General features: G+C 35.2%; 1 protein-coding gene across 1 annotated transcript; it reads left to right on the top strand.

Moving 5' to 3' along the window:
* Positions 1-4,169: 4,169 nt before the first annotated feature.
* Positions 4,170-11,558, top strand: cdk5 (cyclin-dependent kinase 5). Its single transcript, XM_052113806.1, has 12 exons — positions 4,170-4,353; positions 5,651-5,739; positions 5,825-5,892; positions 6,302-6,362; positions 6,526-6,582; positions 6,713-6,808; positions 7,093-7,167; positions 7,247-7,343; positions 7,428-7,497; positions 9,199-9,259; positions 9,885-9,965; positions 10,175-11,558. Exons 1-12 carry the CDS (start codon positions 4,317-4,319, stop codon positions 10,259-10,261), a joined length of 879 nt encoding a protein of 292 aa, XP_051969766.1. The 5' UTR covers positions 4,170-4,316; the 3' UTR covers positions 10,262-11,558.
* The last annotated feature ends 5,355 nt before the right edge of the window (positions 11,559-16,913 follow it).

Here is a 16,913-nt window from a genome sequence, read left to right on the forward strand (position 1 = left end):
CCACTCCTCCACACAGATCTTCTCTAGATCAGTCAGGTTTCTGGGCTGTCGCTGAGAAACATGGAGTTTGAGCTCCCTCCAAAGATTCTCTATTGGGTTTAGGTCTGGAGACTGGCTAGGCCACGCCAGAACCTTGATATGCTTCTTACAGAGCCACTCCTTGGTTATCCTGGCTGTGTGCTTCGGGTCATTGTCATGTTGGAAGACCCAGCCTCGACCCATCTTCAATGCTCTAACTAAGGGAAGGAGGTTGTTCCCCAAAATCTCGCAATACATGGCCCTGGTCATCCTCTCCTTAATACAGTGCAGTCGCCCTGTCCCATGTGCAGAAAAACACTCCCAAAGCATGATGCTACCACCCCCATGCTTCACAGTAGGGATGGTGTTCTTGGGATGGTACTCATCATTCTTCTTCTTCCAAACACGGTTAGTGGAATTATGACCAAAAAGTTCTATTTTGGTCTCATCTGACCACATGACTTTCTCCCATGACTCCTCTGGATCATCCAAATGGTCATTGGCAAACTTAAGACGGGCCTTGACATGTGCTGGTTTAAGCAGGGGAACCTTCCGTGCCATGCATGATTTCAAACCATGACGTCTTAGTGTGTTACCAACAGTAACCTTGGAAACGGTGGTCCCAGCTCTTTTCAGGTCATTGACCAGCTCCTCCCGTGTAGTTCTGGGCTGATTTCTCACCTTTCTTAGGATCATTGAGACCCCACGAGGTGAGATCTTGCATGGAGCCACAGTCCGAGGGAGATTGACAGTCATGTTTAGCTTCTTCCATTTTCTAATGATTGCTCCAACAGTGGACCTTTTTTCACCAAGCTGCTTGGCAATTTCCCGTAGCCCTTTCCAGCCTTGTGGAGGTGCACAATTTTGTCTCTAGTGTCTTTGGACAGCTCTTTGGTCTTGGCCATGTTAGTAGTTGGATTCTTACTGATTGTATGGGGTGGACAGGTGTCTTTATGCAGCTAACGACCTCAAACAGGTGCATCTAATTTAGGATAATAAATGGAGTGGAGGTGGACATTTTAAAGGCAGACTAACAGGTCTTTGAGGGTCAGAATTCTAGCTGATAGACAGGTGTTCAAATACTTATTTGCAGCTGTATCATACAAATAAATAGTTAAAAAATCATATATTGTGATTTCTGGATTTTTTTTTAGATTATGTCTCTCACAGTGGACATGCACCTATGATGACAATTTCAGACCCTCCATGATTTCCTAGTGGGAGAACTTGCAAAATAGCAGGGTGTTCAAATACTTATTTTCCTCACTGTATATATATATATATATATATATATATATATATATATATATATATATATATATATATATATATATAAAATACTTTGACAAGTACAGTAAGGCAGTAATTGGTTTCTGAGGGTGTGCATTTCAAAAATGAATTTTGCTGCAACTGATGCATGATTGTCTGATGATGAACTGGAAAACTGTGGCATGAGGTTTGAGAGTTTGTCAAAGAATTTCTCTCTCACCTCTGTAAATTTCTCACAGTGAAGGAGAAAGTGTCTCTCTCTCTCTCTCTCTCTCTCTCTCTCTCTCTCTCTCTCTCTCGCTCTCTCTCTCTCTCTCTCTCTCTCTCAAATTCAAATTAGCTTTAATGGCATGACAAATTGTACATTGTATTTCCAAAGCATTTATATGAGCATGAAAAAATAAAAAAATGAACAAAGTAGAACAAATTATGTATGTACAAATTCTTCTCATAAGGCCTGCACCCCTGAGTCTTCTCTTTACTGTTGTACATGAAACTGATGTTGAGCGGGTAGAATTCAATGAAGCTGTCAGCGGAGGACGTGTGAGGTGTCTATTTCTCAAACTAGAGACTCTAATGTACTTATCCTCTTGTTTAGTTGCACATCTGGTCTTCCACATCTCTTTCTGTCCTTGTTAGAGCCAGTTGTGCTTTGCTTTGAAGACTGTAGTTACACCTTTGAATGAAATTTTCTGTTTTTGGCCATTTCAAGCATTGTATAGCCTTTATTCCTCAAAACAATGATTGACTGATGAGTTTCTAGAGAAAGCATTTTCTTTTTGGCCATTTTTTACCTAATATTGACCTCAAGACATCCCAGTCTATTGCACATTGTGGCAGCTCAAAACAAATATAAAGACAATGTTAAACTTCATTTAATAAACCAAATAGCTTTCAGCAGTGTTTGATATAATGGCAAATTATTTTCTAGTACCAAATGAACAATTTAGCTTGATTGCTCAAGGATAAGGTGTTGGAGTGATAGTTGCTGTCTAGATTTGATCAAAAATGACTTTTTTCAAATAGTGATGGTGCTGTTTATTACATTAGTAATGTCTGACTATACTTTGTGATCAGTTAAATGCCACTTTGGTGAATTAAAGTACTAATTTCCTTCTGAAACAGCAAACTCTATACATTATTCCAAACTTTTGGCTGCCATTGTATATATAATTTCAGCATAACAGTTTGGGTGAAAAGTCAAATTTAAAACGTGTACATTCATACATTTTTCAAAATAATTTTTTGTTTAAGGATTATATTGTAAAAATCACACATTTAAAATTTGGCCTCAGACTTTTAGATCCCACTGTGTTATAGATAGTTTTGGTTAACTCATTTAGTGTTTTTAAAAGTTGATAATGAATTATCTTATCCTACAGCTTGCATTTGCAGCAGCGGCCCTTAATATTCAGATTCCACTGATGCTGGAAATCTGGTCAATGTTGTTGCTCACCATTTGCGAGATCAAGCTGGTCATTGCATGAAAGACATCCGAGCAGCTGCTATCAAGCTGCTCGGACTGTATGGTTTACAGGCAAGACATTTATAGAACATATTTAAGCAACATTTTGATGCTATATTAACAACATTTAATTTGCCTCTGTTTTTATTACTTTCACACTATCAGACAATATCTGTAGAGCTGACCAAGATGGCAAAGAGAAGCATTATATTAGAAGATTTCTATGGGCGTGGTCATTTTTCCAGATATGGACAAAATAAAACATTTGAATTGCTTCTTTAGAGTTAATTGTGTGCTTTACCGATAAATTGATGGATTTTGCCGATACCAATAACTAAGATGGTGGAAAAGGCAGATAACCATATTAATCAGCTGATAGCTTTTAACATTGATTTTTTTGAATGTTAAAAAGTGTTTTTAGTCATCCGTACTGTGACAGGCACAGGCAGAGAGGATGCAAGGTTTCAAAATGAGTAAAATCCCAGATGCTTGTTTGTTGTGCAACCAAAATCCCAACAATAAGCATAAAAAATAAGATTTGATGCATACTTATTTTAATTACAAACAAGCCCAAAATACACATGGGACTCTTATTTTCAAATATCTTTTCTTCCAGCTCACACAAAAACATCTGCACCGATAATCGGTAAATCTATATATCAGTTGACCTCTAATAATCTAAGCATTAATCAACTGCATGTTTATAATATAACTGCATTTTATAATGCATGTTGCCTTTTTTATGCTAATTAGACAGGGCAGCTGGTTAATCGCCTCACATCAGACATCCAGGAGTTTAAATCCTCTTTCAAGCTGGTTATTTCTTAGGTAGGGTGATTTAGGTGTTTTAACAACAAGCTATTTAATAGCAAGCAGACGTGTCATTGTTTTGATTTTGAAAAGTTCTAATTATTTATTTGGCTTGAAATAAGTAAGTATTCATAAGTATTAATTTTCATTGTTGATTGCTGCTGGGCTCTTTTGCTGCAGTTTGTTTGCCACAATTCTCTGATTGGTGGATTTTACATTTTAGGATCATGCCTGTAAATATTCACCAGGAAATCCTTGAACATTTAAAATGTATAATTTATATATATATATATATATATATATATATATATATATATATATATATATATATATATATATATATATATTAATATGCTTTCTTATGGCAATACCATTATTATTCTATTTGTTGTATGTTTATATTAATTTGAAAAAAAAAATTATACAAGTGTTTTAGATATACCACTAATATATTTTGTCATGCTTGTTTTTATTTTTTTTAATAGTATTACATTTTAATTAATGTTAAAATACTAATATATATATATATATAAGATTGGTTTTATTTTGAAGATTTGAAGATTTACTTTTATTTTGAAATGTATCATGTGAATCGCCATCTTGAAGCTCTCTTCATGTGGCGTACTACGCCGCTTGTTGATAAAAAACCAACAATAACAGTAATCAGCTTTAAAATTAAAACCTTTATTTTAATAGGTAGTTGCATAAGCAGACAGGACGCTTTATTTAGAAGCTGATGTAACTGGCTGAAACCATGCAAAAGTATGAGAAGTTGGAGAAGATAGGAGAGGGTGAGTAAGGGGATTGCCTGGCCTGAATGGCTGTGTATGCAGCTGGTGCCGCAGTGGAACTAAACGCGTTTGGGAGCCTGCTGTGCATTTTATTAAGTATGCAAGATTAATGTCTAGTATAGATCAGACTTGGTTCAGAGCTGACATACTGATATGAGCTAGTGATATGATGCACCTGGCGTTAAAAACACAATAACAGCATTTGCATTGGGCGACCAATGTTATTAAAATATGATTTTCATTGTGCGACAAATGTTAACTTTTACCTATGAGACACATTTATGATTCCTACAGGAGGCGCATGGGGGCTCTTAAAGCGAAAGTCCTTTTGAGCCGCATTGAAATGTCAGGAAAAACGTTGTCTTATTTATGCTGCCATCATGTATTATCGGAATTATCCTGCTTCCCACTTCTGAAGTGGTAATTATGAGTATGTCACATTCAAGTGCTTTGTTGTAAAAAAAAACCAATTCATTCGTGTGTATTTTATGAGGAACTTTTATTTTGACACCATAAATATTATTACGCTTGCTGACGATAATGGGATTTTGGTCAAATTCAAGCTATTTTTAAGGTGTAAAAATGTTGCTGATATACATAAATTAATATGACCAAAATGATTAGCTGTATTTAGAAAAATGAATAAAACCCGTAATTCACTACAGAAACCATACTCGCCGAGTTTCCCAGTCATAATTACGACTTGAGGGGTCATTTATGTGAAACTTGTATTTACGATTATTCCAATAGCACATGAAGGCAGCATTAAAGGTGCACTCAGAAATTCACTACACACAGTAAATCAGGATTAATTGTATGAAACAAAGTGTCCAATAACAGGGAAGTTCCTGAGATTAAGCCAGTAGGATTCAGATTGTCATGTGATATTAACATGGCTGCCCCCACGAGGCACCCCTGCTCCATGTAGAAAATAAACAGCTTTTATAAGGTTAATGAAATGACTAAACTCTTCTTCTCACATGAGTGGTCATCATTTAATAAATACGTTTTAAAATTACTATTCATTTCTTAAGTAAATCTTTTTAAATGTAGAAACAATTTACTGCATGCACCTTTAAGACATTTTTTACACAAAAAGGTATTTTTGTTAGAATCGTTTTATAGATTAAACTCCTATAAAATGATTTTCTAAGTGCCTCATGCACTAATTGTAATCGTAAACAAGACTCCTAGACTGTGATTGGTCCATTTTAAACAGCGCTGAGAAAAGTAACAGGTTCCACATGACAATATTAATTTGTTAATTTGCTTTGATGTTTTTGTACTTTGTCATCAGGCACATATGGGACTGTTTTTAAGGCTAAGAACAGGGAGACGCATGAGATTGTGGCCCTCAAAAGAGTGAGATTGGATGATGATGATGAGGTAAGAAAAGTCAAGACTGCTTTTGAAAGACAGAATTCTGTCAAAATAAAAGCCAAATTTACACATTAATTCAAAACTGTTACAGGGGGTACCAAGTTCAGCATTACGAGAAATTTGCCTCCTGAAAGAACTTAAGCATAAAAACATTGTAAGGTATGTTTATTTGTATTTATTAATTTGATGTTTAGCATTTCAGGATACAATATAATTAATTTATTATTTTATATATTAATTTTTTTTACTTTACAATTTCAGTATTTTCAGTATTTCACCATCTATCCAATTGACATTTAAGTATACATTTAGTTAGTTGCAAGTAATTATCAGTAAATCCTCTTTTTTTTATTCCTTTTTTTAATTGAATTTTCCATGTTTCATTATTCAGAATGCAAGTAATTTTTGTTGTTTATTGTGATTTGTATGTTTCCCAGTATATGTTATGTTTTGTATGTGTTTAATGTGATTTTTATTTATATATATATATTGTTTGTATTTTTTTTTTTAAATAAATAAAATCTGAGAAATAAAATAACATTATTATCAACAATCTCTTGTCTTGTAGGCTGCATGATGTCCTTCACAGTGATAAGAAGCTAACATTAGTTTTTGAGTACTGTGACCAGGTAAGGGCAAGTAATGGTGTATACATTTCATGTTGATTGTCTCATGGATATCTGTATGGTTGCTTTGTTAAATCGAGTAGTCCTGTAGTTTTGACTAGTCTCATTAGACTAATATGATAGATGCTGTATTTAATAAAATGTCATGTGATTTCCATACAAACAGGATTTGAAGAAATACTTCGACAGCTGCAATGGTGACTTGGATCCAGAGATTGTTAAGGTTTGATTTTCTTTTGTCATAACCTTTCAAATCTGTATGAAGACCTGAGGACAAAGAACACCTTTTTGATGCCATTTGATGTTTTAGTTGTCAAATAATGCAAACCATTTTAATACCTTTCTCTTTGCAGTCCTTCATGTACCAGTTATTGAAGGGACTTGCCTTCTGCCACAGTCGAAATGTTCTTCACCGGGACCTTAAACCACAAAATCTGCTAATTAACAGAGTAAGTAAATGACTGTCCGAAAGTGAATATTTCGAGCATTATCTCCACTGATCGCATTTTGTGTCAGGAACAGTTTCACATGGCTTTGTCATTTGGTTTATCGGTTTTAAATATTTTTTTAGCCCACATTGTAGTAATCTTTTTCCTATAGGGGACAATTTGTTCTTGAATATGCACTTGCCCTTTTGTATTTTGAATTTGTAGTTCACATAATTATAGCCAAATTTAGGCTGTTCTCTATCAAATGTCTTTATAAAATCTGGATTATTATGTTTTGCTATTAGAATGGTGAACTGAAATTAGCTGACTTTGGCTTGGCCAGAGCTTTTGGGATTCCCGTACGATGCTACTCTGCTGAGGTAAGCGATGCAGCTTCAGTTCAAGGCATTGTTTAGTGAGGCTTGAGGAGTTTCCTCAGTTCATGTTGATTTGTTTCAGGTGGTGACATTGTGGTACAGACCTCCAGACGTACTGTTTGGTGCTAAGCTATATTCTACCTCTATCGACATGTGGTCTGCCGGGTGTATATTTGCAGGTAGGAAAAGAAAAAGCGTAATATAAACCAGAAACCTCAGTTGTAGACTTAGTCCCTCCTTTTTTCTCTCTCTTTTGCTTTTAGAACTAGCCAATGCTGGACGGCCATTATTTCCTGGTAATGATGTGGACGACCAGTTAAAGAGGATCTTTAGATATCCTTTACGTTCAGTTTTTCTATTTCAACTTTCTCTGATTTTAAGAATTTAACAAAGCAGATCCCAGTAGTTGGTTTGTACATTGTGCATTTGTAATGTGATGTATACAGTGGCTGAAGTATTTGTATTAATGCAAATGCATTTTGATGCTAAAATCTATAAACGTCATTGCATTAGATAACAAAACATATTTAGTGTGGCATAAGGATCTTAACAAATGTTTGGGGCCACTGTATATATTTCAAATGTTTGTACTAAATGTATAACACAATGTAATGTATGTATGGGTCCATCTCAAGTGGTCCAGTACAGGTTGCTTGACCATTTTTAATTTTCCTATTATTATTATTATTATTATTATTATTATTTTTTGTTGTTGTTGATGAGTGTTTTCTTCTATGTATTGGTATTGCAAAACCTCTAGTTTTGTATTTTACTTGCTTTAACAATGACGGCCATCTTTGTGTCATGGCACACAACAAATTTTGGTTTTACAGCTGTTTATGGAAACCTCAATATTTCGGCTCAGAATGGTCCTAGCTCCTTGGAGCAAAAACTGATCTCTAGAGCACATTACAAGGCACATGCACATATATAAATATTTTAAACATACTTGAGTCCTAATGGAATGCTCAAGATTGCTCAAAGTTCCACTTTAGGGTCAATTTATAACGGGAAGGGTTCGAGTCTCAGTCTTACATTTTTTTACGGGGTGCCTAGGTAAGTATAATGTGCATGCAGAACATTTCAGGTTTGAGACAATCTATCTATTTGTTTTTTATTTTTTATGGGGACAAGAAAGTGCCCATTTTAAATTCCCCTCACTTTTGGGTTGAATATCTCCCAGATAGTAACCTGACATTTTCACTTAATTTTCAATAAGTCCTCTATAGTGCAATCTGCTGTAAAAAATTTAGTTTGACATTTTGAGAAATGAACAGATGTTCAGATGTAACAGATGATACTGTTAATTTGTATTATTTGTGATGTCTATATTACATCTGTTCATTTCTCAAAATGCATGAATAAAGTAGGGTTTTCCCCAGATTTCTACTAGCCCTAGCTCTGTAACCAGTGGAATCTCAAACTCAATTTTATTTACAGCAGATTTCTGTGAAAATGTCAGGTTACTATCTGGTCCCCCACCACCTCAAAGTGAGGGGAATTAAAAAAATAGCACTTTCTCGCCTCATAAAAAATAAATAAGAAAAGTCTCAAACCTGAAATGTTCTGCATGCACATTATACTTAAAAATTTTTAAGGAGGTACCTAGGTAAGACTGAGACTCGAACCCTTCCCATTATAAATTGACCCTAAAGTGGAACTTTGAGCAATCTTGAACATTCCATTAGGACTCAAGTATGTTTAAAATGTTTATATATGTGCATGTGCCTTGTAATGTGCTGTAGAGATCAGTTTTTGCTCCAAGGTGCTAGGACCATCTTGAGACAAGAGGTTTCCATAAACAGCTGTATAACCAAAATTTGTCGTGTGCCATGACACAAAGATGGCTGTCATTGTTAAAGAAAATAAAATAAAAATGAAAAACTGGTGATTTTGCAGGACCAATATATAGAGGTAAACACTCAAAATAAAATAGGAAAATTAAAAATGGTCAAGAAGCCAACTTTACAATTATTGGACCACTTGAGATGGACTGACCCGAGGAGCTGTTGGTATTCTTTAACATTTTGGCACATTGCTGGGGACACCAACAGAAGAACAGTGGCAGACTATGAACAAACTTCCAGATTATAAGGTACTCCATTTATAATTTTGGCTCTAAATGTGATAGTTCACCCAAAAAATACAAATTCTTTCATCATTTACATTTGCAATCCCAGAAGTGGTGACTTTCCTCCTCCTGCTGGACACAAACAAATATTTTAGAAGAACATCTCAGCTCTGTCGGTCCATACAATGCAAGTGAATTGTGACCAGAATTTTTAAGGTCCAAAAAGCACATAAAGGCAGCATAAAAGTAATCCATGACACTCCAGTGGTTAAATACGTGTCTTCTGAAGCAATATGATAGGTGTGGGTGAGAAACAGATCAATATTTAAGTCCTTTAAGTCACCCACACCATGGTGCATGATGCACATCATATCACTTCTGAAGACATGTTCGCTTGCATTGTATGGACCATTGTATTCTACTAAAAATCTTCATTTGTGTTCAACAAAATCGCTTCCTGGATGGCATGAGGGTGGGTAAATAAAGAGCGAATTTTCATTTTTGGGTGAAGTAATCCCTTTAAAGGAATCAAGTTACCCATATATGAGAAAATAATACAAACCTTGTTATAACAAAGGTGTGACATTTTTTTTAAATACCACAATCTGTTGCATTGCATTTCATTCTTTCCCAATGTTTTTTTTAAAAGCCGTATCCAATGTACCCAGCTACTACATCACTTGTGAATGTTGTCCCGAAACTCAGTAGCAGTGGCAGAGACTTACTACAGGTACAATATTCTCATTGTGATAGTTGTTTGTTGATGTCCATGTAATCATTTTTAGTAATTTTTCTGTTTGTCAATGTATTGCAGAAATGTTAATGCATTTCTTTCATTGGTTTGTGGTGTATTTTTTACTATTAGCTGCATGCATTTACTGTTTTTAAGTTATTTTCAGTTTTTTTTATCTAAGACTATTCTTCTTTGGTTCTCCGCAGAATCTTCTGAAATGCAATCCAGTACAGCGAATTTCAGCAGAGGAAGCCCTACAACACCCTTACTTTGCTGATTTCTGCCCACCCTAAATTTCAGATCCACTAAGCATCATTTAGAAATATAATGGGCCAGTCTTACCTTGTGCAACTCCATCAATTCCTCCAGCTTTCAGCTAGAGTTCTTCTAGAAGGACCTTTCAACACTTCTTCATTAGTTAGTTTGTGTCAGTCACATGCACTGATTTGTGATTGTATAGTGACATATTGTAATGCAGAGTGTGGTGCTATTACAATCCATAAACAAGAAATTGTTACTTTTGCATTTATGGGATAGTTTAGAAGATAATGATCATCAGCCAAATTTCATATATCCTGGCCCTGCACAAATAATTTAGTTGATTGCCAAATGTGCTTCATGGGTCTTTAATGGTTTACAAAATACTGCCATGAAGACTTAAAGGCAGTATTTGTTTTTTTGTCAAAGATCAAATGAACAATATAATTTAATAAGGTACAGTGCACATACAGTACATGATTTAGGTTACGTACATACATAGTATTTAAAAATAGTTAATTTTCCATTTGTGTGTGTGTGTGTAGTGTGTATCTGGTATAAGTTCTAGAAGGCTAAGGAAAATATTGTTATTCTTTTGTCGTTACTGTACGACTGTCCTTTTGCCATTTTCTATGAATGAGATTGTAGCGTTTATTGAGTCATTTTAAACCATTCTATCATTTTGTTAATTTTTTATAATATCAGTGAATCTAATGTAGCTTTTATTATTATTATTACGTAAACTGTTTTGATAGTTTCAGGTGTTAAGAAGATTTGTTTTGCATAGTGTACCATGAGAATTGCCTTTAACCATCAGAGCAATAGCTGTAAGAACACTAGTAAATAGAATGTTCTTGTAATGCATCATATGAAACATTCAAATTCCATTGAGATTGCATACAAATGTATGCCAGTATTGTAATTGTATATAAACAATCGTATGTGATGTTGCACGTGTGTACCTTATTGAAGAGTCATGCTATTGGATAATTTAAGATCGCCCTGAATTCTGTCAAATTTGAGATAAGACTTAAATAGACAAATTTGCTCTCTTGATAGATTTGCTTTTCTCTTCAGCTTCAGTAGATAAACATTCTTAGAGAAGATAATCCATTTCACATCATACCAGCCTTTCATAGCGATTGAATCCATTATTGGTTTGAAAAGGTATTATATTTATTAGAAAAATTATTACATTTCATTTGAGAGAGTGAGTGGCTGCATTTTTCAGTTTCTTTTACACGGTTTGAAATTACTTTTATTTATTATCAATATTCCTGTACATATGTTGACTTGCTAGGTAAGTGACCATTCCTGGCATATTTAGAAAAATCTGACATAATAAATCTAACGTTCTGTTTAAATACTGAGATGTTGTATTTGTTTTTATGTGAACAAATAAACATAATTAGTTTGTCATATAGACACATTTAAGTTGGTAAATGGTTAACAGATTAGCCAGTTCATAAAACATATTCAAATTGGCAACAGATTGTGAAATCAACCTTATTACTTATTATGGATCATTGAAAGCTACCATGAATGTAGTAAAACTCTGTTTGCAACCATAAATCAAGGCATTACTGATTAAACTGACTGGCCAAACAAAAGTCACTGTTTGGATTTAAATAAGCAGATACTTCAAAGAGTCTATGATTGGATCATTATTGCAGTAATTAATATGTTTCAGCCGGCAACAATTCTTTTAACCCTCACTGATGCAGTGTGTAGCTTCTCATTTCTTACCCATGTCTGAAGACATATTCTGTGGTCGTGGAAAAGATGTTACTGTGTTTCAGAAGGGGCAAATTTTTGGCCTACATCAAGCCATGTAAACAACTAAAGAGATTGCTGAAATCACTGGAATTGGGTTAAGAACTGTCCAATGCATTATTAAAACCTGGAAGGATAGTCGTGAATCGTCAGCTTTTTGAAAGAAATGTGGTCGTAAAAATCTTGAATGATCATGATCACAGATCATTAAAACGCTTTCTGAAGTCACATCGTAAAGAATCGACAGAAGAACTCACGGCCATGTTTAATAGTGAAAGGATGATTATTTCCACATGCAAAATGCAACGAGCACTTACAGGATTGGGACTAAACAGCTGTGTGGCCACAAGAAAGTCACTTGTTAGTGAGGCTGATCGGGAAAAAAAACATCAATTTGCTAGGGAGCATAGAGATTGGACTGTGGAGCAATGGAAAAAGGTCATGTGGTCTGATGAGTCCAGATTTACCCTATTCCAAAGCGATGGCGTGCGTCAGAGTAAGGGAAGTGCATGAAGCGATGCACTCGTCATGTATAGTGCCCACTGTACAAGCATCTGGAGGCAGTGTTGTGATCTGGGGTTGCTTTAATTGGTCAGATCTAGGCTCAGTAACATTATGCGGCAATAAAATTAAGTCAGCTGACAACCTGAATGTACTGAATGACCAGGTTATCCCATCAATGTATTTTTGGGAGGACTATTACTCTAATCGGTACTTGCTCATGACAGAGGATTGGATGCTGTTCAAAGACCACTTGATGAACAGCTCAAATAAACAGGAAAGGGGTCGACATCCACTTGCACCAGGAACCATAAATTGAAATCAGGACTCTACTGCCCTGAGGAATAACACTGGTTAGTTTTCATGGTTGCAAAGTCTGTTTCATTGGCATCTGTCTATTCTGAAATTTAGGCTGGTACGTGGTGGTGAGATATGGGGCACAATAAATGCAAACTAACCCAACTAGTCCCAAAAAAAGGTCTGGATTGCTTTTTGATCTTGGGCTATTTAGATTGCTTTCACTTGTCCAGCTTAGATTTTGCACTGTCCCAACTTGCCAACAAGGTATACCTTATTATATATTGTATGTATATTTGTAGTCTTAGTGCATAGCTGGCTTCATAGATTTAATTGAGGCCCTGGATGACCTGATGTAGTAACTACAGATGATCAAAGCAGAAGTATTTCGAAATGAAACTAAAGTTACTTTAGGATCTAAAGATATTTAATTCAGTGTACAAGGCATCTACTCTAGCATTGTACTACTCTGGTACTTCTGGATATTTGCTTAGTAGCACTACTTGATTTCTTTCTGAGATCATTTGTGTCGGCGTGGTCTATTTTCATTTGTAAATCACTTTGGATAACATTGTCTGCCAAATTAGTAAATGTAAATGCATTGGGAACCTGCATTCTTTGGGATAATTTTGGCAGGGTTTCCACAGTGGTAATATCAGGGAATTTAAAACATTTGATTTCCGATCCAGGTAAAGTCATGGAAGTGAATGAAATCTTAAATCAGACAGTAATCACAAATGACTGGAGAATTTGGATGGTCAACCTCTGGTCACCTGGCCATGTTGCCACCTTACGTCCAAGTTACACGCCACATCACTGTCATCTTTCACTTTGCATACCATCAATGATTGTATAACTTCTTTATTAGATTGATGTGGTAGGTTTAGTTTTTGTTCTTGACCCAGCCAGTTTGGATGATACATTAGAACATAACACTTGTTTTCAAGGTTTGAAGTTTGTGCTTCGTATTATTTATCAACTAAAATGAACAAACTTTTAATGGATTAACCAGTAATGGATATTGTCACGATTCCCTTGTTGTCTGCCCCGTGTTTCACCTGTCACCTGTTATGCACTACATTTCCCATGGTTCCCTGCCCTCATCTCTGCCAGCAATCACTCATTGTTTTCACCTGTTTGTCTTTTAGTTAAATTACCTTGTGTATTTAAACCCTGTTTGTTTTCCATTCCATTGTCGTTCGTTGTTCCCACTGTTTTGATGTTTGTAGATGTCAGAAAGTATGTTCTACCCTGTTCGTGCTCTCTGGATGTTTTTGTTTCAGTTTTCCCATTGTGGTTGTTTCCTTTGTTCCTGTTTGTCTTGTTTTCACTTTTGATTAATAAACCCGTGTGTAGATCCCCACTCCTCGTCTGCCTCCTCCTGCATTCATTACAGATATCTTGCTTAAAATGGAAGAAAGTTATCTATATCATTTCAAATAGTAAATCTGTGCAACGAACTAGGTGGATGTGCATGTGTTCATGTATATGCATGATGTTGTTTTGGATAATCCAACTAGAAATTCTAAAATACATTTTTCAAAAGAGAATCTGATGTTGTATCACATTATTTCCTGTGGCATATACAGTATTTCATACCAAGTCATCATGTTAATGTGTTAAAACTGTAAATTAATACAGTTTTTATCTTTATCTGCATATTTTGTGTTTCAGTATAAGTGGCAATTCCCTGGCATGTGTGCGTGCGTGTGGTGTGTGTACTTGAGCAGGGGTAATATAAAAGGGAGGTGTATGCCATATTATGGACAGGTTAGAAGTTTGTAAGAAAATATAAAATATAAAGCAAAACAAAAAGTAACAGAATATTTGAAATAATTTCCCCCCTTTCTATTTCTGTCTCTTCCCTCTTTTTTCTTTCACTTTTTTTTTTACTTTGCAGTTCTAAGGTATTATTTTTGATAGAGTAGAAGAAGACTTTTTTTTTTTCAATCAAAAACAGCACTTATGGGTGTTTTAGTGTAATAAACGTTTTTCTGTGTTATCCTTTTAATCTCTACCACATCACACGACTCTAAATCTCCACTTTCACTTTCACATCTGAAAATGGAGAAAAGGACTTAAATGCTAAAAAACAAACAAATAAATAAATTATATTTGTATTTAGACCCCCAGTGAGCAAATGAAGCATGAATATAATGGCATAATTAGTTAATTATGTGTAGTACAAGTCATGGTTTAAAGCGCTTTAAGCCACTCTCCTTTTCTGCATATTGCTGCCCCCTTCGGAATATCGTGGCAACGTATTGTGGCCTGTTCTGCATAACGTGGTGGCTCATTTCAGCTAATCGCAGCCCATTCAGCCCATTTCGCGGCTGGCCCACCAGCCCGCCCGTTTCTCCCGATTGCCAATCTGCCCCTGATCATCCCCAAAGTGCGTCGGCTCACCAGGAAATTGTCCAGTATGCCAGATTACCAATCCAGCCCTGGATCAAGGTAATGCAGGCAGAGGTCAATGAGGTGCATCACAGTTCACAATAATTTCAAGTGGAGTCCATCTCAAGTCCAAGTTTCAGGAAGTGGCCAGTGGAGTATTCCACTGAATATGATTTTTCCCCTGATATCAAAGATCTTACTAGGAAAAAAGAAATTATGATCCAACGTGAATTTTCTTGATAAAACAATATGATAGTGTCTGGTAACATGTGCATGTAAAATGGCTAGAAATAGCATTTTATATTAGTGCAAATCTGACAATTTACACAAGGTTTATTTCTATTTCTTCTGCTCCAAACTTACTTCAAACGTACTTCTCTGTCTGTTCGTATGAATGTAACACATCATAAGAAAGTGTTTCACCGCTGTTCAAATGCACTTTGGATCACATCATTTATATGTATAAATGTTTTCCTTATGAAAGGACTAAATATTAAATGAAACAAATGACAATAAAATGCAAAGTAATCTCTTCAGTAATCAAAATACTTTTTGAATGAACTGATTTCTAATTAGTGGAATACAGTTACTTATATTTTGTATTTTAAATATGTAATCCCATTACATGCATCCCCAACCCTGGCTACCCGGTAGGATGTTTCAAGGGAATGTTACTGTATGCTGCTGAAATGTAGTTCTCTGGCGTAGAGGATTGAGACTTCAGCAAAGTTGAAGGTTGTCTTTTAGTCACTCAAATGACTCTGGCACACCTGGCAATGTTGCCTTCACACCTCCAAGTTTCATGCCACCGTGGGTACCATCAATGCTTTTATATCTTTACCCTTACTCCTTTATTAGGTTAAGCACAAATGTAAAAGCAAATTTACTATTATGTATTAACTACTGATACAAATTATTATATTGCTAAAATGGAATAAAGTTATCTACATATTGTTTAATAATAAATATCTGAAAAGCATGTTCATGTCTATGTTTGACAGTAAGACCATCAAGTCAGGGTGATCTAACCAGAAAACTAGATATTGCTTTATAACTTGTGTAGGGGAAAACCCTGGACTTTTCCTTATTTGTGTCCTTGTAACTACATACTCTTTGTGAACCAGGACACATTTATTTCCACATTAAATGATGTAAAATAACAAGACGAAGATGAAGACTAACTAAAGGCAGACTTAAAGGAGTGTGTTGTTGTTATAACACAAAATATGGTGTGGATTATTTCTTAGGTACATTCTGTACATTTCCCAACATAAATGGATTTATTATTTAATATACATAAAAAAACGTACATTTAAACAAAATCTCCTCCAGTCTTTCCAGTCTTTTCTAATGTTGACATTGTTTAGTTATTTCCATTGAGAGTGAATTAATATTTCATTTGATCATGATGCAATACTTCAAGCCACATAACTATCGAACTCATATTACTCACTGAGGATGTGATTACTCATCTTGAGTGTTAAATGTGATATCTTTGAAATGTGGTGAACACCTGAAACAGAACTTTTCCTGTTGAATGAATTGAATGGCTGTGTCTTTCAGCACATGCTGAGCACAACATGCTTGGATTATTAACAGCTATTTTGGAAAATAATCTTGATTTTGTGGTCTCTGCTTGTATTCATTTACTAAGATAAAACTGAATTATTTAACTTCTGTTTCCTCCATATGTAAAGTACTGTATAATTCTGCTTTATTTCC

Source organism: Xyrauchen texanus, chromosome 41 (assembly GCF_025860055.1).
Source record: "Xyrauchen texanus isolate HMW12.3.18 chromosome 41, RBS_HiC_50CHRs, whole genome shotgun sequence".
Lineage (NCBI taxonomy): Eukaryota > Metazoa > Chordata > Actinopteri > Cypriniformes > Catostomidae > Xyrauchen > Xyrauchen texanus.

Coding starts and splice junctions, on each gene's coding strand:
- cdk5 (XM_052113806.1), top strand. CDS start 4,317: ATGCAAAAGTATGAGAAGTTGGAGAAGATAGGAGAGG. Junction 5,893..6,301: donor AAGCATAAAAACATTGTAAG/GTATGTTTATTT, acceptor CTTGTCTTGTAG/GCTGCATGATGTCCTTCACA. Junction 6,363..6,525: donor TTTTTGAGTACTGTGACCAG/GTAAGGGCAAGT, acceptor CCATACAAACAG/GATTTGAAGAAATACTTCGA.